The sequence below is a fragment of the Rhinolophus hipposideros genome (genome assembly GCF_964194185.1).
Source record: "Rhinolophus hipposideros genome assembly, chromosome: 13".
Classification (NCBI taxonomy): domain Eukaryota; kingdom Metazoa; phylum Chordata; class Mammalia; order Chiroptera; family Rhinolophidae; genus Rhinolophus; species Rhinolophus hipposideros.
This window is the reverse complement of record NC_138059.1, coordinates 7,430,101-7,451,938: the sequence shown is the minus strand read 5'-3', so window position 1 is coordinate 7,451,938 and position 21,838 is coordinate 7,430,101. Positions and strand designations below refer to the sequence as shown.

General features: G+C 45.7%; 1 protein-coding gene and 1 long non-coding RNA gene across 3 annotated transcripts in view; one reads left to right on the top strand and one right to left on the bottom strand.

The window, feature by feature from the left end:
- Positions 1 to 5,716, bottom strand: part of ADCY8 (adenylate cyclase 8) — a 171,613-nt gene extending 165,897 nt beyond the window's left edge. For both annotated transcript variants that reach the window (XM_081070317.1, XM_081070318.1), the window contains exon 1: positions 2,789 to 5,716. In XM_081070317.1, coding sequence (XP_080926443.1) covers positions 2,789 to 3,745 — 957 coding nt within the window. In that variant the 5' untranslated portion in view covers positions 3,746 to 5,716. The remainder of the gene's footprint in view (positions 1 to 2,788) is intronic.
- LOC308506618 overlaps positions 3,046 to 21,838 on the top strand; it is a 30,792-nt gene continuing 11,999 nt past the window's right edge. The window contains exon 1 of the long non-coding RNA XR_013994742.1: positions 3,046 to 3,164. This is a non-coding gene — a long non-coding RNA (uncharacterized lncRNA). The remainder of the gene's footprint in view (positions 3,165 to 21,838) is intronic.

Genomic DNA, 21,838 nt, shown 5'->3' with positions numbered 1-21,838 from the left:
TATGTGCTCTGGAGAAAATAAGACACGTCATTCACTAGAGAGGCGCATTAGAACTGAGTCTGGAATAACGAGAATGTATCAGTCACGTGAAGACCTGGGGAAAATTGCTCCAGGCAGCAGGTACAGAGGCTGTGAAGTGGGAAAGCGCTTGGGATATTTGAAACACAGAAAATGGACAGTGTATTTGGAGCCTGAGGTGGAGGAGAAGGAAATCAAATTAGAAAAGCAAGAGCCAGCTCATAGAGGGTAGGGGAGGCTATGGAAAGGAGTTAGGATTTTATCGCAGTCGTTATGTGAGGTCGTTAGCAGGTTTCTTTTAGCATACCTTGTGTATTACCAAGCAGGGAAAACTAAACAGTACCTACTCAACAATCACAGATTTTTTTTTTTTTTAAGCTATTAATTCTCCAGTTCATCCTCCATCTGCAGGATCTAAGAATGAAGCTTGAACCTCTAGAGGGCGACAAAGGAAAACGTTTTGTCGCCAAAGCCACAAGGTTCTTTCAGCACCTACAGGGAAGGAGAGCGCTCTGGTTCACAGAGTCTGGTAAAAGGTGACTCAACTTCAGAAAAGGTAGTTCATCTATAATCCCTACCCAAAGAGAAAGTTGAGTGAGCTCGGCTTGCGTGTACCAGGCCCTGGGTTTTCACAGCGAATGATTGTTTAGGATGAGGTAGGAGTGGGAAGACATTTTGGGGTTATTTTTAAATCTTCTGCCATCTGGCAGTATTTGAGTTGAGTATAAAACAAATATGGAGCCAAAATTTACTTTCTTGATTCACTTGGCAAGAAAAGTGTCTCTATACTTAGAACTTAGAAAATTTTCATCATTTGCCACTTAGGATGTGTTATTCTAAATACTATTCCAAACTGACTTGATGGAATCTTTTAGCGGTGTGTACTAAGGAAGGCTAGCGTATGCAAAGCAGTAGGTTGTGATAAATGGAATTTCCTGAAACTGATCAGATAGCTATGACACATTGTGAAAACAATTCCTAGTGAAAAAAGAGAAGGGAAAAGAAAGAAGAGAGGGGGGAAAAGGGGATAAGAAGGGGAAAGGGAAAGGAGTAAAGGGGGAAGAGAGATCTGCTAATGTCTAGGTACCTAGTAAAGAAAATGAAAAAATAAATAAAGAGAGAGCTTGGAAGAAAGTGAGAGATTTTCACGATAATGGGCTTCATATCCATGTGCACACAGGATTAAGAAACATAGTTAAAATAAATTTTATACAATCCCCAAGTGGGTCTTTATCATATGTGGGCATTAAACGTTCCTGGTAATTTTGTGGAAACGTTCGTTATTCTCTTTAACAAGGAGTTCAGCTGGTCAGCCCTTAACTAGCATCACTCCATCTCATGCCTGATGATGACAGCCACGTACTTTATATACTCTTTGCTGTACCCAGAGAGACTTCAAAAAACACTGTAAAAGCAGCCGGCCAGATAACTAACCTGAGCAAATGGACAGCAAGCCATTAGAGAAGGAAGAGATTCAGACTGACTGGAAGCCCAGCAGGTCAGTGATGGGTAAAGCACTCTCCTGAGCCAGTGTTCTACAAATCCGGAGCAATTTTCAGAGGTATTGAATAGGTATTTCAGAGGTATTGAACATTGGGGACAATATTCAAAGCTGATCACAAGGAAGAGGAGTTTTTAACCTTCCAATGCAGCTAAGGTGGCACAGACGCTGAGGCTGGAGCAGGAATATACAAAGCAGCCTGCCGTCCCAGTGGCTCTCATCAGCCGTCTACGTGAAAGTCCTTCAGCTGACATGTTTCCCACGTTTTTAGGGAAGCCCCCAAAGTTAGTCTCCTGCTACCTACCAGACATTTGGCAAAGGAAGTGCCACGCCATTAATTATCTATTGATTTTAATGAACTTAAACAAGAGAGGCATTCTCTACCTTCTCATTCACAGACAATGGGAACTTTGTTCACACAAACACATCCATATTTAATGGGGAAAGATAGGAAGAAAGGGGGAGAAAGGAGAAAGAGAACTAAAGAATCAGGTTCCACTTAAATATTTCAAACCATCCACGTCAAAATACCCTTTTCAATTAAGCAAAACTTGCACTTTTTTGCCAATGATACCCCCCCCCACACACACACACACACCAACCCCAATTCCTGAGGTTAATTTATTCAAAGCACTGGGGTTGGATTCCATTAAAAAATATCATTGTAGATCCCCAAAGCAATAAAGCATCCCCAGATAAAACAGGTGTCATAGGATTGTCTGAAGGATTGGGTGAGATAATATAACAGGGCTCCCAACACTGGCGATTGGTATGTGCTTAACAAATGTTGATTCCTCCAGGAGTTGAGGATTTGTGGCAGAGATGCACAGAAATCCAGTTCGGAATCCTTGAGTCCCTTACAACACCCTGCTGTGACTCTCATGCATAAAGCTGTTAAGGAATGGGTCCCCTTCTACACCAGGTGCTTCTCCTCCCCTCTGTCTCCTGCTCCAGAGGCTGCAGACCCTGGGGTGGATGTGCATGGAAGAGAATGAAGGCTGCTTCTAAGCTGATGTCAGAGCAGAATTACTCACGGAATCAGAGGAGAGGGGGAGACTTGGAAGAAACTTTAGAGGTCGTTTAGTTCCAACTCCTTTGAGAGAAATCCATCCCCGTTATCCAGGACCTCCTAGGCACAAGGCAGCGCGCCAGGCTGGGGGAGGGGACTCAAAGGGAACAGGCAGCCCTGCCTCTCAGACAGCTATTTCTAAACAGCCCAAGGGAGTTCAGGCGGGGGGGGGGGGGATGAGCAAGGCTGGCAGGAGTTACCTGGTTGATGGAAATGACCGCCAGGCGGGGGGTGACCACTTGGAGGACCACCTGCAGCAGCGAGGTGCCCAGGCCGGCCAGGATGGCCCAGGTGAGAGGCAGCGGCAGCATGCTGTAGGTGGCAAAGAGCGTGAACAACACGTAGCCTATGCCATCACCCAGGAGCCCGTAGCCAAGGCCTGCTGCCAGGATCTGGGTGGTCATGGCCACCCAGGTGACCACGCCGCTGTACTGCAGGTACGTGTGTGAGGTGGTGTCCTTCCTGACCACCACCAGGGCGCAGATCACCACCTCGATGCCCGTGAAGAAGCCCAGCAGAATGCCCTTGAGCGGGTCCATGGGGGCGGAGGCCAGGCTCAAGTGGAGAACCAAGAGGGTGAGTTTGGTCAGCACGTCCAGCACGTTCATCACCACCTCGGACTTGCGCCTCTGGCCCAGGAAATAGCGCTGGTAGAGGCGCTCCAGATCCCGGGACTTGAAGGAGTTGCGCAGGGTGGGGAAAATGACCCCTCGGTAGCTGTAGCCCCCATTGAGGAAGAAATCCGAGTTGCTCGGGGCGCAGTCAAGGTGCAGGAAGCCCAGGTCGCCGCCTCCCCCGCTGCCACTGGCGCTGCCGCTCCCGCTGCGTTCCGGGAAGACCTTGGTGCTGCCAGCGCTGTGTGCTCTGTCGCCCGGGCCCAGCGCGTAGAGGGGCAGCGCCGCGTCCCCGGACAGCTGCGACGCGTGGTGGTTGGGGCCGCCGCCCGCAGAGTCCGAGCCCTTGGCGGACCCGCCGCCGCCGCCGCCGCCGCCCCGGGGCCCGTGAATGAAGCGCTGCTCGGTGATGTGCCGCACGGCGGTCTGCCACAGCAGCCGCTGCGGCCGGGAGCCGCTGCCGCCGTCGCCGGCCGGGGGCGTCGGGTGGATGGTGTAGAGTTCCTCGCTGCCGCTAAGGCAGCGCACATCGGAGAGCTCCATGGCGCCAGGCCGCAGGGAGGGAGGCGCGGCCCCGGGCGAGGAGGCTGGGGGAGGGGGTTCCTAAAGACCCAAAGGCGGCCTCCTAGGAGATCGGCGGCGAGCCTTTCCGTCCCCCGCCGCCCGGTCGCAGGAGCCCTGGGCCGGAGGGCCCCTGCACATCAGGTCATAGTGAGCTCCGGGGCAAAGGGCGCCAGCAGGATGGTGGCAGACCCCTGCGTCCTTGCGCGCCGGCCTCCCGCCGACCCGCGCAGCTTGGGCGAGGGCAGCGGACGCTATTTGTCGGTGGAAGCCGCGGCGGCGCTGAGCCACGTAGCCCCCTTCCCGGGCTCAGGCTCCTTGACTGGTTCTTGGATCCGCGTCTTGGCGCAGTCTTTGCTCTCCAAGAGGCGCCCGGGCGCCGCGCTGCTGCCGTGCGCCGGGCGGGCGGGTCCTGGCTGCGGCACTGGGCTCGGGACGCCCACGACTCGGAGGCTGCGAGGGGCTGGCCGAGGGTGACCAGTGGTGGCAGAGGCGATGGGAGCGAAGTTAGCAGCAGTGGCTAGCACAGAGCCCTTCGGAGAACTCCATGGCTCCGGGATGGGGAGCCAGGGCGGAGCTGGGGGCGGAGGCAAGGAAGGGGGAGGAGTGGGGGACCACGCGGTGGCCGGTGCCCCGGCGGGCGGGTTGAAAAGGTGGTAGCCCCCGCGCCAACAAGTCACCAAACAGTTAATTTGAAGCAGAGGGTGTGCGGAGGCGCCCTTCTGGGCTCATGTCTGGCTGTCTCCGCTTCCCGAGCGAGGACTGAGCGAGCAGCGCTGGCTCGGGCCCCACACATTCCCCGGAGCAGGGGGAGGGCCTCAGGGTCCCAGTCTCCGCCACACGACGAGATCAGCCCTTCCAGCTGTGCCACCGCGGAGTTGCAATACACACTTCCCATTCCCTTCCCTTCGCTCCCGGGAGTCCATTTGGCCAGGAGCTGGGAGAAGCGGGAGGCGGGGGTAGGAAAACGTGGGGTGGGCTCCAAAGCCCACAGCTCTGAGGACGCAGAGAAGCCACCGGTGCGGATCCGAGCTCCGTGGGTGCGGCGGGTGTAAGGTTCGGGCGAGCAAGGAGGCCCGAGGCCGCAGGGAAGTCGCCCGAGACGCTTCGGGGTCCAGGGAAGCGCCGCGTGCCACCCGGCGCTCTGGAGTGCGCTGCGGGCACCGGGCGAAATTTGGAGACCTGTCAGATCGCTCAGACACCCACCGCCACTAAAACCCGCCCTGGCGCCAAGCCACGCCCCCGGAACAGGGGGTGGGCTGGGGGCGGTGGCGGGGACCCCGCACCCAGACCTGGTCCCGACACCCCAGGTCTTGAAGGCAGCAGCAGAGCAGAGCGGCGTGGGAGGGGACGGCTGCCGGCTTGGGCGGGCGACAGGGCCCCCGCCGGGCCCGGGCGCGCAGATCCCGCGCTCCAGCTGGCAGCGCAGGCCGGTTCCTCCGCTGTTCTTTTTTAGGCGCTGGCTCTGGTCCTCGGCAGGTGCGCAGCCAGGACTCGGAGGCCGCTGAGCCCACGGACTCGGAGAGCCCAATGCGCGGAACTGAGGATGTCCTTTCCGCCCTCACCGCCGGGGCGTCTTTTGGCAAAGCCAACTTTTGGGATCGAAAGCAAAATACCCCCAGAGCAGCTTCCTGCGGAGTCTCTTTACTACAGCGGTCTGGACCGGTGGAGGGCGCGCCCCGGGCTGCGTCGCACACCAAGTGTCTCCCTGCTTATAGGAGGGGTCCAGGACGAGGACCCGGGGAAGGTGTTTCCAGCCGCCCGCTGGAGCCACGGTTTCCCGCCCGCTGGGCTCCGGCGCGCGGATGCCGGCAAAGCTTCTGGGGCGCTGGGGGCACACCGAGGCGCAGCTCGGTGGGCTGAGCAGGGGCTTCAGGTGCAGGGTCCGCAGGGCGACAGCGACCGCCGCAATCCCGAGCCCGGCTGCAGGTGGTGGAGCTGCGGGGGCCGCCACCTCCGCCACCGCGACAGTGGCTGCAGCCGGTGGAGCCCGGGCCCTGAGCACAGTCAGCTGATGGCCAATGACGTCAGGCCCTGGGCGCTTTCGCGGCTCCCCGTGGCGTCCCAAGAAAGCCCCAATGATCGCTTCGCCGCCCTCTCTGCCCCTCTAGAGCGAGTGATGGCCTCTGCCCTCGCGAAGAGAAACTCCCCTCCCCCCTGCCTGCGCTGAGCAAGAATAGCGCTGGAGGCCCACCTCCCCAACCCACACACCACCTCCAGGGTGATTTGTGTCCACCTTGTCCCAGAAACAAGGGGTTTACATCTTTCCTTTTAATTCGTTCTTTTCCACACACACGGGGTTCGGTTTACACCCAGAACTGGCCTTGCACAGAGAATCCCAGGAGAAGAGGGAAGAAGGCTCTCACATTTTTACCAGGTCCCTCAACAGTGGATTTCTGGGATGTGGTCCACACCCTGGGGATGACTCCTTCACCCCAGTGCTGTAGGGTTCTATCCTACCATCCCTCAGTAAAGAGAACAAAATTAAATGCTCAAGTTGAAAAAGAAGGTCAATTCCATTTTTAACCCCGTTTGTAGATGAATTCATTTAACTGTAAGGATTTCCCAGAGCAGCTAGAGGGCCTATCCTGTGAGGCTGGAAGTTAGGGGCAAAACAGCCCTCCCCCCGAGAAAACCCCAGTTTTGCATTTATCTAGGTCTTAGTGAAATAATTCCCGGAATTATATATCCCTGAGAATGAAACGCTGCTTGCTTCTTTCTCCTAAATTCCTTGGACTCCTCAGCCTCACCAGCTACCCGGAAATTCTGGGGTGCCTATTAAGTCTGGACTTGAGGAGGACCGGGGGCTGGGTGGGGGAGGAAGGGGGGTTCCCGCAGACCCTAAGGCAGGTTGGGTGGGCAGCTGTGTCCTCTCCCTTCTCTCATAGTCCCAAGTCATCTGTGCTAATGACCATATTACTATACTTGGCAGTGGAAGACACCTCTTTATTTTCTCAATTCTTTCTCCTTGGGAGCCTGAGAACTCAGCCTGAATAAATGAGGGGTTGAATGCAGATGGAACTTTCCTATGAAAATCTTCCTCCTGGACATATCCCAGTATGATTTATTCAGCAGCAAAAGGAGGCGTGCCAAGGAGGGGGAGTTGGACCCAATCAGATAAAATGACTCAGGCCGATGAATGAGCATAGCATGCTACCGAAAAAAACTCAAAGAATTTCATGAACCTAGGAGTTGAAACTAATGTATCGGGAGAAAACATTGCATCTGCTCAGCTGACTTCTTCTGAACTTTCCTTTGCTGGAGGGGTGTTAGGACAGGGTGTTTTACAACAAGAGCATGGATGACACAATTTGATTCAAACGTTATTGTTCTTGTTGGGAAGACACAATGCCATTCAGCCCTAAAGCATTCTGTTTCCGAATGACAGCATTAGCTCAGCACAAGTCTTGAGAGGCTTTTTGGAACATGTGGTTATCACTTAAAACAAGAGATGTCAACACACTGCTTTGAGATGTTCATGTACTTATCATGCTTTCATTTATTCCTGCGTATTTCTTATGGCTGGGATTCTATTATGTACCAGCGACAATATTTTGCCAAGTCAGTGTCTTTTTGTACACAGCCATTTCCCTACTCCCCCTTCTCCATTCCCCTCCCTCAAAACACTACCCACCTCATCCTTCAAACCTGAGCAATGTTGCCTCTGCAGGAAGCCTTTTCTAATATCCTAATATCAGTGAGAATTGACTTCCTTTTCTGTTGTTCACTAGTCTGTTCTGTGGACTTCTAGTGTGGTCTTAGTACAGGGACCGGCTATACCCCATTTGCTTACCCATTTGTGCCTCACCCTTCCCCATGAATCAGTGAGCTCCTTGAACAGGAAAACTGATTTTCCTTGGGCCCATATCCCCCAATTTCTAGCAACTATGGTGGACACAGAGATAATAAAATTAGCAACACTTTGTTGAGCACCTCTCCCTTAAGATCGTTACAATGACCTCTTAACAATCATTCCAGCAATTCTGAGTTAGATCCTTCTCCATTTTTTATTATTCCCATTTTACGAGGTAGGATACTGAGGCTTCAGGTGGTTAAGTAACTTGCCCTCCTGGTTAACAGCTAGCAAAGTTCCAGCAATCAAATTCGGATTGTATAAATTTAGCATCCTTGAGTTTAATAAAAATGCTGTCACGGGCAGTCAACAAATGTTGACCCAACTTAAATAGAACTGATAGAAATAAAAATGTCAAATACATTTTGCGTTTCCAAATGCAAATTGAATAAGAGACTTCTGAGGTATTCGGGCTTTTTGAGAAGTCTGGTAGGATGACGACGGATGGCAGATGAAGATAGCAGAACTAATTCTTATGTGAATAAAATATTCACATAACAAAAGTAGTCTATTTTTGTTCAGTCCAAGACCTAGACACTATTTCTACAGTTTGTGAAAAAGCAGATTTTCACATATTAGATTTAACCCGAAAAATTGATTTGGGCTACATTGCTTCGTTTGAGTGGTGGTTTTATATGGGAAACATCCTCTTGCCCCACAGGAAAATAACATATTTGTTTTGTGACGTACTGCCTACCGTTGACTACATTTATGGTAGATATGTTTTTTTAAAAACACACACAAAAAAACCCATTTTGTTTCCTTCCAGTGCATCTTTGACTTCCTAGGTCAACAGTATTACTACATGGATTTAAATTTTATAAGAGCTGTATGCCCTTTGCAAACTACCCATAGAAACCCTAACGCTCACTGAAGACATATAAAATATTCACATGTAAAAGAAAAGATGGACTCAGTTCAGGAAGGGGATCTGAAACCATAGAGATCCTGTTTCCAAAGGGAAGGAGGGTGTTTGTGACATGGCAGAGCTTCCCAAGCTGGAAACCCTTAAAGGAAAAGTAGATGAAATTTGCTAGTGGGGTAGATCTTAAATGTTGTCTACACAGGCACAGGAATAAAAAACCAACATGGTAAGTATATGAGGTGATGGATATGTTAATTAGCCTGACTGTGGTGATTAACTCACATGGCATAAATACATCAAAACATCAAGTTGCACCTAACCTTGTATACACTTTAAATACAAACAATTTTAATTTCAATTATACCTCAATAAAGCTGGAGGGAAGGGAGGGGAGGGCATGCCTGCCTTGCCAGGAAGCATGGCTTTTAGGAAATATCAAAGGCATTAACTGCTTTGATAGAACTCCAGGAAAAGTCAATGTCTAAAGGAAGTGGAGCTCATCCATGAAAACAGTCCATGAATTAAAAACTTTGGACTCACATTTCATCTGGAAAGCAGTAAGGTGTACAATAGAAAAAACAAAATGTCTATTTTACTCCTAGCTTGTATTTCTTTGCCTTGTAAAATGCAAGAGGGAAAAAAATACACTGGATACATTTTTGATCTTCACAGGAACTAGTTTAAATTAGATTCTGGTGCCTGGAAGGAGAAGAAAGTCTCATCAGTGAGAAGACAATTCTGAGACAGTGTATTTATATGCCAAATTCATCAGTCAGGCAAGTCAGAGGAAGAAATCTTCAAGGGAGATAGACATTTTCTTCTTCTTAAAAGATGATTCTCTAGCCTCTGGTTTAACTAGAGTATGAGCTTACTGTGATATCACTTACTAAGTCTTCACTTACTGAAATCATAAGATAATAGGAACACACGCGTGTACACACTCACACACGCATGAGAGAAATCCTTAAGAAACTAGCTTAAAGAAGTAGTAATGAAAGAAAAAAATAAAAGGGCTTCCAGTTAGTGTACCTTCTCACTAAATCTTGTTTTGGCCATGGTTTAAGATCTGTTTTTTTAAATTTGACTCATATGGAATCTTGGGGCAAAAGTGATTAACTTCAGTGGGAAACAAAGCAGATCGTTTTTCTCTATTATTTATTTATTTTTTAAAGAATCTACCTGATTGCTATTTCAATTCTGAAATAGCACAAAACTTCTTATTTTTTTAAAAAAATATTTACTGTATTTCTGTCCCTCCCTCCCCCGGAGATTTTTGAGATCTATTTAGGATATTTAGGCTAATATATATAACATAAATATATATGTAGATATATTACATAAATGTATTTATAGGAATTTATGGAGTTGCATATATGAATCTGTCCATTAATTGAGTGTGAAAGAAACATATCTCTTCACCTTTCAAAAATCAGTGTATTTCTGTCTTCACCAGTTGGTGAGACGTTGAATTCCCATCCTTTTTGAGGCTTTCATCTGCACCCTCCTAATTCCAGGAAGACACCATGTTGCAGGCTCTTATGTGGGAGTTGGGAGAGGAGGGCATGCAGGCACCCATGCACATGCATAGCCTCTGGTCTTTGGCTTTCCACTGGCCAAGGTCACCACTCCACATCCACCATTCCAGGTCACCACTGAGGCAATCTTTGGTCCTGCTCACACATCCCTGTGGCGCCAGCAGGAACAGTACTCTGCACTGCTTCCTTACAACACATCCCCCGAGAGTCTCCATCACTCTGTCTGCCTGAGGCCCCATGAGCTTGACATAGTACATTGATTGCCCTTCCTCTGTCTTTAGGGTGAGGGCGCCTCCCCAGGGCACTACTGGGAAGCCATTATTTAGGATACAACAGCTCTCCCTGTGTGTTTCTCCCTTTCTCTCCTTCTGCCCCAGCTTGCGAGTATCTCCTTTAGTCTGGTGAGATGTCTTGCTTTATGTTTCTCCCAAGCCCAGCTGATTTTTCTTGTGCGCTCCCATCCGTCCTTGCACTTTCTTACTCTTTATAACTCTAAAGCCTTTATGAAAAACAAAAGACGGAAAGACGACTTTTGCTTTCTGTTCCTTCTTTCTGGAAGTGATTTATAGAGAACTTGAATGAAGGAAAGGACAAAAGGGAGCACACAAAAGCAAATCCCCCGAGTTAATATCTCAAAATAAAATACACATACAAAAAACACAGGAGATTCACAAAGGGTAAATAAAAGAGTAAAACAGAATCTTAAGGATAATTATGTCTTGCTGCTACTCTGTACATAGAAAGGCATTCTATGGCATCCAATTCTTCCTTTCTGAAGAACAGAAGAAAATTTGATAACATTTCAGAATAATACCTTATCAAACTCTTGATATGACATTACCTGAAATCCACAAATTATAAAGTTCAATTTAACATACTACTTATTATCCAACTTGATGTTTGAACTCTCATTATCCAATGAGAATCAACTAGATCTGGATAACATTACACACATGCACACAATAGGTACTGGGCACAATTTAAAGTAGATTTCTTAATGCAGACTGCAGTAAAAAAAAAAAAAAAATGTTTGGAAGTGATTGGTCTTGTCCTGAGATCCTTACTGGAATCCTTAGTGAAATGAGTTGATTTTGTAGTCAGGAAGACTTATTCTTGAGTTCTGACTTTGCAAGGTGCTAGCTCTGTGACCTCGATCGAGTTACTTAACACTTTAGAACATGCATAATGTGGAAGAAAATAATAAGTTTGCCAAGTTTTCTGAAGCCTAAAGGTAATTCACATAAAGCATGTGGTACAGCTTATCACAGGTGAAAAAGGCCCCATCCACTCAAAAACACATGTGAATTACTGACAAGATAGATCACAACTTTCTTCTTCTTCCCCCACCTCCAGTGCTGCTCCACGTTCTCTTATTTCTGGCTACCATCCTCTCTCACCTAGATGCTTTCAATAGACTGAACATGTCTCTCTACTTGGAGTCTGCCTCCTTTCTCCAGCTGCTGTGATCATTCTAAATTTAAAAATATGATAATGTCACTCTCTTTTTATTGTGGGAAAAAAACACATGACATAAAATTTACCCTCCGAGCAATTTCTAAATTTACAGTGTAATACTGTCAGCCATATGCACTTGTTGTGCAACGTATCCCCCGAACCCCTCCCCTTCCTATGTGACTGAAACTTTGTATCTATCAAAGAACCCCAACTTCCCACCTCTCTGTCCCCCAAGCCAATCATGCCCCTCTCTTGCTGAAAACATTGCAGTGGCTCTGCTTTGCCCTCACATGCCTTAAAATTGAAGACAGAGATCTTCAGGACTGGCTATTGGTTCTCTCTGCTGTTCCCTCTGTCACAGCTTCCCATCTTGTTCTCAGTCTGTGAGCACACTCAACTTCATTCAGTTCCCCACATGTTGCTTGCTCTCTCTCTCTTCTCTCTGAATCTACGGATTTACTGTTCCCTTTGCTCTCCCCCATCTTTCTGCTCTAAGCATGAATGTCACTTTCTCCAAGAAGCTTTTCCTGGCCTCTTATGTCTGGGTGAAATGCCTCTATAAACTAGAAATGCTTTTGCTCACAAATATTGAGAAAACCCAAATAAGAGTGGCTTATACAAACAGGAGTTTGTTTTTCTTTTGCACAACAAGAAGTGTGAACATAGGCATTTACCGGTTTGGTTCAGGAAGTGTATTAGATAAGGGGCTTTGTACTGGTGAGTCTAGTATTTCTTTGGCTCTTTTCTCATGGGTACAAGATGGTGACAGCATCTCTGAGTATTCATTGTCTCACACCACATAGAAAGGTAAAAGCCAGTTTCTGCTGAGTACCTCCTTCTTATCAGAGGTGAAAAAAGTCATTCCAGAACTCCCTAGAAGACTTCCACGTATATCTTACTGGCCAGAACTACATCCCATGCTCTCTGCTCAGCCAGGACCTGGAGTCACATTCCCAGTGTTCTAGTGGGGGATGGATCTTGGGTAGGCGACACAGATGGTCTTATCACCCCTACTATCTGTTTGCTTAGCAAATTATACATCTCCATTTTAGGCCTATCCAGTCACCACCTCCTTGCCCATCTGTGGTAGTCAAACTCCAAGACGATCCCCCCTCCTCTAGTGCTCATGCGCTTGCATTGTCCCCTCTAATATATTAGAATTAGTCGGTGTGACCACTAGAGTGCAGCAGCAATGGTGATATGCCCCTTCCAAGGTTAGGTCATAAAAGACACTGTGGCTTCTGCCTTGCTTTCTCTTGGATTGTCCGCTTTGGGGGAAGCCAGCCACCATGTTGTGAGGACACTCAGGCAGCCCTGTCGAGGAGCTAAGCCTGCCCACCAAAGCCAGCAAGGAATCGATGCCTCCTTCCAGCAGCCACGTGAGCGAACCGTCCTAGAAGTGAATTGTCCTGCCCCAGTCAAACCTTCAGATGCGGCAGCTCCCGCTGAGAGCTTCTCTGAAGCCCCATGAAAGACTCCGAGCCAAAACCACCCAGTTTAGTTGCTGTTAAATGTGTGACCCATATAAACTGTGAGATAATAAATGTTTATTGTTTTAAGCCCCTAAGATTTGCGGTTATTTGGTAGGCAGCAATAGATAACTGATACACTCTCTGACTGCCCCAGTAAACGATACGTTTCTTAAAACAAAACCAAAACCATAACAACAGCAACAACTTTTAGTTACATAGTAGTCAAAATGGCAGAAAAGCGTTTGCTTATTTTTATAGGATATAGGAAGGAGATGTTTTATGTGGCTCCTGTGATAATTTTTATTTGAAATCATGGGTGACTTGGGCTAGGGAGCATCATGAAATGAGATGATATCACTTCTTTATCTAAAATTATTTAGTAGCTTCCTGTTGTACTTAGGAATATTTCATACCTGTTGTAATTCATTCATTAATTCATTCATGCATTCATTCATACATTGATGGACAAATGGATACTCGTTTATACTGTGGAGACACCAGGAGAAGATATTTGTACCAGGTTTTGAAAGACAACTATGTACCAAAGCTCAATTATTAGCTGAGAAGGAAAGGTAGCGAGGACAAGCTGCTTTTTGCCAGTGCTTGGTGTTCCCTCTGTCCAGAGTGATTTTCCGGATCACAGCTTTTCTGCCTCATTCCAGTCTCACTCTGAAGCCCTCCCCTCAGAGGAGCCATCCTTGGTGATCCTACTTAAGTTACCAACTCCCAGAATTTTTCAAGCAAAAATATCTGTTGACTTCCTACATATCTTACTATCTGCAGTTATCATACTTTTTTGTTTGTTTACTTCTTTTCTGCTTTCTCGGATTAGAATGTAAGCTCTTGAGGGCAGAGTCCATGGCCCCTATTGGCCACTCCTTCTCCAGGGCTTGGCAGATAGTACAAGCTTAGCAAACAGCTTTAAATGAATGAGTATAAAATTACCCAGTTTTGGTAACTAACTGGCTACTGACTCTCATGTAGGCAAACCACAGATGCAAAAGTAGTCAGGCCAGAAAATAATCTATACTTTCCTGAATTGGAGCAGAATAAACCTCAAAATAAGGAAAAGAGAGCCTATAGCACTGGGAATCTTTCACTGGGTTCTAATAGGGACACTTCTTCATTGAGTGATCCCTCCCAAGGGAAGTGAGACCAGGTTTGGAGAGTACCTGTTATGTACCAGGCTTAGTGCTACTTTGTAAAAAACCTCAGGAAGATGCTTTGAACACATTCCCATGTCTCCAGAATAAGTCCCCCACTCAGATCTGGATTGTGGAAGAGTTAGGACTCTAATTTCTTTCCAAAATCTAATTTCTTTCCAAAATCCAGCAAATATTTTTTAGCTACGAGTTACAGTACACCTGTATTTGTCCCCTAGGACTGCCATAATAAAATGCATAGAGTGGGTGATGTAAACCACAGACATTTATTTCTCACAGTTCTGGAGGTTGAGAAGTTCAAGATCAAGGTGCCAGTTGATTTGGTTTCTGATGAGAGCCCACTTCCTGGCTGGCAGATGGCTGTTCTCTTGCTGTATGCACTCTCTCTCGTCTTCATATTATAAAGCCACTAATTCCATCATGAGGGCTCCAGCCTCATGACCTCACCTAACCCTAATTACCAGGCCCTATCTCCAAATACTATGACATTGGGAGTTAGGGTTTTAACATACGATTTTTGAGGAGACACAATTCAGTCCACAGTAATACTTGAATGAATAATTAGCTTAAATATAATAGACAGTGGTTCATTTTTCTCAATGTAGGTAATTATAAGCATTGAGTCAGGATCTCAAAGACGTTTGAGTGGAAATGCTCCTTGACCTCATGGTTACAAGAGGGCTGCTGTAGGTCCAGTCATCACATCTATACTCAAGCCTGAAAGCAAAGGAAGAGGGCAGACCTATAGCTGCCAGCCTCCTACATCTATATTTCTAGTTTTCTTTTAGAAAAGCAAGAGCTTTCCTCTAAACCACTACTTTTTACCAGATGCTACTTAGATGTCATTTGCCAGAATTAGATGGCATGACCATGTAAACTATAAGGGATGCTGGGGAAGTGAGAAACAGGATTGATGTGACTAGTTCACCCCTCCGACACTACCAGTATGATAAGAAAAAATTGCATGGCGTTATGACTGAGGCAGAGAGAAGAGATTGATTCTACTGCAATAGCCAAAGTAGGTTACAAAAAAAAGTCCAAACAAACAACCTTCTAGATTCAGTCATGATCATATATGTCACTGAGAACTGATTTAAAGTGCTCACATGTTTGAAACTTTCCAAGTGTCCCAATCAGTCACATCTGTTTCTCTGCAGTGACAATTAATACAAGGCATAAAACGGGAGATCTCAAACAGGAGAGGCCAGCCTTTTCTTCTCTCCTGCTTCTCTCCTTCCTCCCCTTTTCAATCCTATTTTGTTGTGTATTCCTCTCCTGCCAAGACAATGGGGGAAAGATAGTCTTATTGCGACAACAGACAACAAACACCTTAACCACTTTGCCAATTCAAGTGCTATTCTTGTGTTTTAGTTTTTTTGAAATTTGTGAGCCTTGCCAGACATCCAGAGAAGTCTCAAGTTTACTATGCCTGTGATGACTCCTGGTGGTAAAGGGAGAGGGTGAGAAAAAGAAAACATGAAAAAGGAGAGGAGAGGAAAGAGGGTAAAGAAGGAAATTAAAAAAGGAGGAAGGAAAAATGGAATGGTAAGAGGGAGGAAGGAGGCACACAGGAAAGATGGTAAAGGTTTTGAGGGGCCGGCCCGGTGGCTCAGGCGGTTAGAGCTCCGTGCTCCTAACTCTGAAGGCTGCCAGTTCGATTCCCACATGGGCCAGTGGGCTCTCAACCACAAGGTTGCCAGTTCAATTCCTCGAGTCCCCCAAGGGATGGTGGGCTCTGCCCCCTGCAACTAAGATTGAATACGGCACCTTGAGCTGAGCTGCCGCTGAGCTCCCGGATGGCTCAGTTGGTTGGAGTGTGTCCTCTCAACCACAAAGTTGCTGGTTCGACTCCCGCAAGGGATGGTGGGCTGTGCCCCCTGCAACTAGCAACGGCAACTGGACCTGGAGCTGAGCTGAGCCCTCCACAACTAAGACTGAAAGGACAACAACTTGACTTGGAAAAAAAAAAGTCCTGGAAGTACACACTGTTTCCCAATAAAGTCCTGTTTAAAAAAAAAAAAAGGTTTTGAAAGGAAGAAGATACAGAAGGGAAAGAGGAAGGAAGAGTAGAAGGAAGATTGAGATAGGCAAGTGGGATGTACTGAATCTACATGACCCTCCAAGGTAGATATCATTACCCCCATAGTACAGATGAGAAAACTGAGGCCTCATAAAGATTACACAGCAATTAATTTGGATAATTAAAAAAATGGGAATGGGACATAGTATCCTCAGAAGCTTTAAAGTTCATGTGCTTGCCACGAAATCACTGGAGAAAAGGCACCTGGAGGTATGAGAGAAAATGAGGGGGCCTGGGGGAGTCAGGCAAGAGAGGGGAAGCTCAGGGAGGGGTGAGATGCAGTAGCCCAAGTTACGACCAAAGGGGCCATCTGGTGCCCTTTTGTCTTCATTAAAGCTGTGGTTACTCTCTAACGACTGTACATACTTTTAGTCAGATTGATTAATTAGACTTGAGTGTACTCCTTACAAATCCCAGGGGGACTGCCGATAAATAGTGTCTAGACAGTGTGACTATGAAATCCGGAAGGAGGTCATCGCAAATAAAGCTTTGTTCTTTGGCTTCAGTTCCTGGTGAGGCTGATGGCTCCAAGGCAGGATTTGGTTATGAATTCTCCATGTGCCCGGAGCCTAAGACTCTCCCCAACTTTATCTAAAGTGGCTGGGAGTGGAGTGGTGGCTGGGAGTGGGGGCCCCAGCACAGGAGGCCCATCTGTCCCTGGCCCTCAAATAGACAAAGGACCACAAATCTACCCTTTGAAATATTTCCATGAGGTTGTCTACAAAATCTTTCGTTGACAGTATCTGGTAAGATCTATAAAGCGCCTAAATGAAAACTTGAAGAATGAGGGTGAGCAGCTTGGCAGAACATCCAGGAGACGTGAGTGAGTACTCTTAAGAAATGAAACGTAGCACAGCTCAATGCTCTTGATGGCAGAGAAAATGGTATTTTCCAGAAAACATGGGCACTGATGACTCTGCGTTGAAAAGTTAATTGGAAGAGTACCCCTTTGAAAGCTTCAGGACTGTATTTCCTAATGTATGTCACTGATATTTTCTTTTTATAGATGTCCAAGTGTGCTATCTGTTCAAATCTACACTTAGCTGTGTTTAAAAATAAAGCAAACGCCTACCTATTCTGAAGTAGAGAGTTCAAGAGGGTCAGCTGCATGTATGTAATAACATCAAGGTAAATCTTTGCAAGATTATTCTTGTCTGGCTGAGGAAGAAAATGATTTCCTCTAGGGGTAAGGGCTTTAAGACCGAGACTTGACAAAGGGAAGCTTGGTCTAAGAGGCTGAGAAAGAAGGGGCTATGGGTTCAAGGTGCTGCTGCTGGTCTTGTTATTATGGCTCTGAAGCTATTGATTAGTAGAGTTGCAAAATTGAGCTTCAGAAAAATTAACTGATTTGCTCAACATCACTAATTGTCTACTGGTGGAACTAGTAGGATTCTCTTTTGGATGGAGGTGACGAAGCTCCTACGTATATATGGCCCTGAATCCTAACTTTAAGGCAATGTTACAGCCCAGAGAGCAGAACACTGGGCAAATCACATCCATCCTGAGCACATCGTGGTTAGTACTGGCGACTAAGGGTCTTTATGTCTTATGACATTTCAAAATAGTTGTTGAATGTGTGTGTGTGACCACATGCGCAGCCCAATTAGCTCTTGAAATATAGTTAAAGAAATTTAGACAAATTGGAAACTGAGCACTTTATGCAAAATCAGAAAATGAGTCTTTGAGAATCTCCTAGCCACATCCTTTCAGACACGCAAGGTTAGTTAGACAAGCTACACGTTAAAAGTGGAACTCCACACCACCTTGGGAACTTCATTCATTCGTGTCCCACACATGTGTTCACTAAGCCGCTGATTTACTCAGTACTAAAAGACTGCTAGAGTAATGTTAGCAAGGTAGCGAGACCCCACGTCAAGACCACCTGGGATGCCGTGTTAGGGAATTCCAATTTCATGTGGTATACCATAGGATGGTACTGAAATCTCGCCAATGGTACGGATGCAGGACTCATAGCAATCCTATGAGGTAAGTATCATCTCCCGTAATGGACAAGGTTCAAAGAGGCCAAGTGAGGTGTTTTCATTCCACACAACTAGTGAGCAACCCGTTGAGACCTGAATGCTGTTCTCTGAACTTCACAACTTCTCATTTCACTTTCCCCCTTGCCCAGGACTCTATGGCCACAATGACCTACACGGCTCCTTCAAGTCTCCCAGACCTTTCAGATGTTAGGGCGTTTGTGTTCACCCCGCCTCTGGCTGGCCTCTGGTTCCCCAGAACTCCCACCGATCGCCTTTATTTTGTCATCTGATCTCCCCTAAGATGTTGTCCCTCCTCACCCCAATGTTGCTCATCCTTTTATTCCCAGTATACAGTATATATTTTTCTTCATAACACTTACTACTATCTGAAAAATTTCTTGGTCACCTACTAGGTCACATATTTTTTTCCCTTTTCCCTTCAGAACATAGCTCCATGACAATTGGACAATTGTGCTTCTTATTTTCCACCATATCCTTTGCACTAGGTGTACGGACCTGGCTCGTAGTAGATACCTAACAAATGTTCCTGGGAAAAAAATCAATGGACAAATGAACAACTGGGAAGGCAGCTCCCTGGGAAGGCAGCTCTGTGCACTATGCTGAACGTTTCGGCTGAAGCTATCATGAATCAAGAAAGAGATTTTCTGGTGATTTTACCCATGATGGGACCCGCCCCCCCCCCCAATTCTTATATGTCACCCAGCATTAGTGCTGAGAGAAGTTCAAGCAAAGAAGTCCTTTTCCAAAAAACAAGAGTAAAAACAAATAAGTGAATGTAAGAAAAACTAAAAACCTCCCAAATTAATCAAGCAAGATTATGCATTCAGCAAGGATCCCTTCAATTCACCCGGTACCTGGTGAGCACTGACTATATTGCAAATATCCCAGGAGGCAAAGAAATAGCCCTGCTCACGTTACCTAAAATGTTACCTAAAAGCTTGAGTCTTTTTTACTCCATTAGTTGGTTTTCTTGACTTTCAATGACAACCTGAATGAAATTTTATATCTGGGAAGACACACAGTTCCTGAGCAAAATAGTTCTAATCAACTGAGCAATGTAAAGAGATAAATCAAAAGTAAAATTCTAGAACTTTAGAGTTGTGTGGCCACAAAGGTACTTTTGGTGCATGTCTTCGGTTTATAGGTGGAAAACTGAATCACAGACTTTAAGTGACGTAGTTAAGGCCACATGTAAGATAACTGATAAATGTAGTTCTTTGGATTCATATTTTAAAGTTTTCCCTGTGCATAAAGAATTTTTTTAAAAAGGAAGTAGAGACGGTTTCTCCCTTTCAGAGAAATATTGAACCACTTTTAACAGATACCACTAATAGAATTTGTAATGAATCATGATTTCTCCTTGATGATTGCTCAACCAAACATAAGCCACCAGTTGAATTATGTTGACCTGTTTGCTACCTGACGAGAGCTGTGGAATACGAATGAGCGTTATTGTCTGAAGTGTCATGTGGGTGCAAGTGCACCATTAGCCGTTATTTTCAACCTACATATAAAATGCTCTGTTGCCTCATGTTCACCTTTAGATTTAAAAGCTAGTTAAAATGACCACATTGTTCAGAAGAGAGAGCTGTATTCCACTGCAGAACAGATAAGAGACCTGGCGAAGCACCGGGGCCTGTTGGTAATCTGGACCAGTTACCATCCATTCGGGAATGCCAGCACACATGAGTACTGACACCAGCTCTGCAGGTTCCCCATATCCACATACCCTTGCCTTCCTCTTACTGAGGGTGGAAGAGGTTTTTGCACTAGAGTTTTCCAGAACATGGTTTGAATGGCGTGGGTCACTGGGGCCCCTTTGTCATACTGATCACTGTGGGTGCCAGGATCCTGTGATCACTGGCTTCAGAGATTCATGGGAGCTTCTGCATGAAGAGTGGGGACTAATGACTGAGGTCAAGGCCACCAGAATAAGCAACATGTGGTTCTTCCTGTTCTACTGTTTAAAGTGAAACATGGCCAGGGGAGCCTGAGCCGTGGAGCACTTTTCCGCCCTTTGAGGACCAGGCGTCTGCAAAATTGAGGGAGAAATCCATGTCCAGGTGCCCTAGAAGCACAGCCTGCAGCCCAGGTAGGGGGAGTGATGGAAAAGTGGAGAGGCAGCGTCTCCAACGTCCTCAAGCCACAGCTCTAGGGGCCAGGCCACGGTCTCTGTTTTCACAATGATTGGATGCTTCTGTTCAACTTGCTGTTGACATGCTCTTTTAATGATAGTTCTTTTATACTCTTTTAGTTCAAACTAGTTGTAGAATGACAATTGCCTTAACAATTCATGCATGTTCTCCAATGAGAACTCCTGCATTGTTTTTGGAATACTCTATTTAAAAACATTTGATTGCATTTGAGGTCCACTCACATTATCACAAGAAATTTCAATACGTTTGTCAATGGAAGACCTTTCAGATGCTGTAAATTTAATTTCAGCTGTTGCAAATTTTGAGTGGTTGTAAAATGGTTTTACATTTTATTATCACCTTGTCGTACAAAGACAGTTTTCAGTTGTGGTGACTATTAAAAGTTTGAAAGAGTTTCATTAAAAATATTAATCAGAAATTACATGTGGCCAATTCAAGCGTAAAATCCACTCTAAAATGAAAGTTATTATAAGAAGCAAGTTGCCTATTAGAATTTTGATGGGATTTTTTGGATGTTTCATACAGTTGAATATTTAATATCTTTCACAATACTTGGTATTTTAATCTTTCATTATCAGAATTATATTTTATAAGAAAACTTAATGAATTTTTCTCTACTCCCAGCATTTAAGTATCATATTTCCTGCTACAGTAAAACAAAAAAAAAAAAGAAATCCCAAATGATACTGCATTGTACTACACTCAATTGTCCTTTTACCATTTCCTATTGTGGTAATAATAATGTGGTAATAAAAATAATAATGATCCCTTGTTGTAAGTGACTTACAGTTTATTTGAAGAGAACTCTCACTGGCTTGCACCACAACTTGGTGAATAGTGCAGACTGTGTTCTGTCTTTGTAAAGATGAGGAGAAAGAAGCAGTGAAGTGAAGAATCTTGCTTACATTTCTGCAGACTGTGAATGGCCCATCTCTTTGGCCTCCCGTCCTGGGCTTTGAGGACCCGGACGAAGTTTCTCAAGGAGAGAGTTCACTCTCTCCATCCACGCTAGAAAATTAAGATGTTGGTTATTATTCATATGCTTATCATTTTTTTTTATTTTTTTTAAATGTATAATCCCAGAAATCCATGCAAGCATCCATCTTTTTTGTTTTTGTTTTTTGAGTCGGATAACCATCCTTTTATTTTTTAAACTTATCGAGGTGACATTGGTTAATAACATATAAGTTTCAAGTGTACAATTCTGTAACACATCACCTGTATATTGCACTTGTGTGCTCACCACCCAGAGTTTATTCTCCTTCTGTCACCATATATTTGACCTCCTTTATTCTCTTCATCCTCCCTCAACCCCTTTCCCCTCTGGTAATCACTATACTGTTGTCTGTGTCTTTGAGTTTATTTTTTGTTTGTTTGTTGTTTTCGGTTTTATATCCCACATGAGTGTGAAATCGTATGGTTCTTGCCCTTTTCCGTCTGACTTATTTCACTTAGCATGATAGTCTCAAGATCCATCCATGTTGTTGCAAATG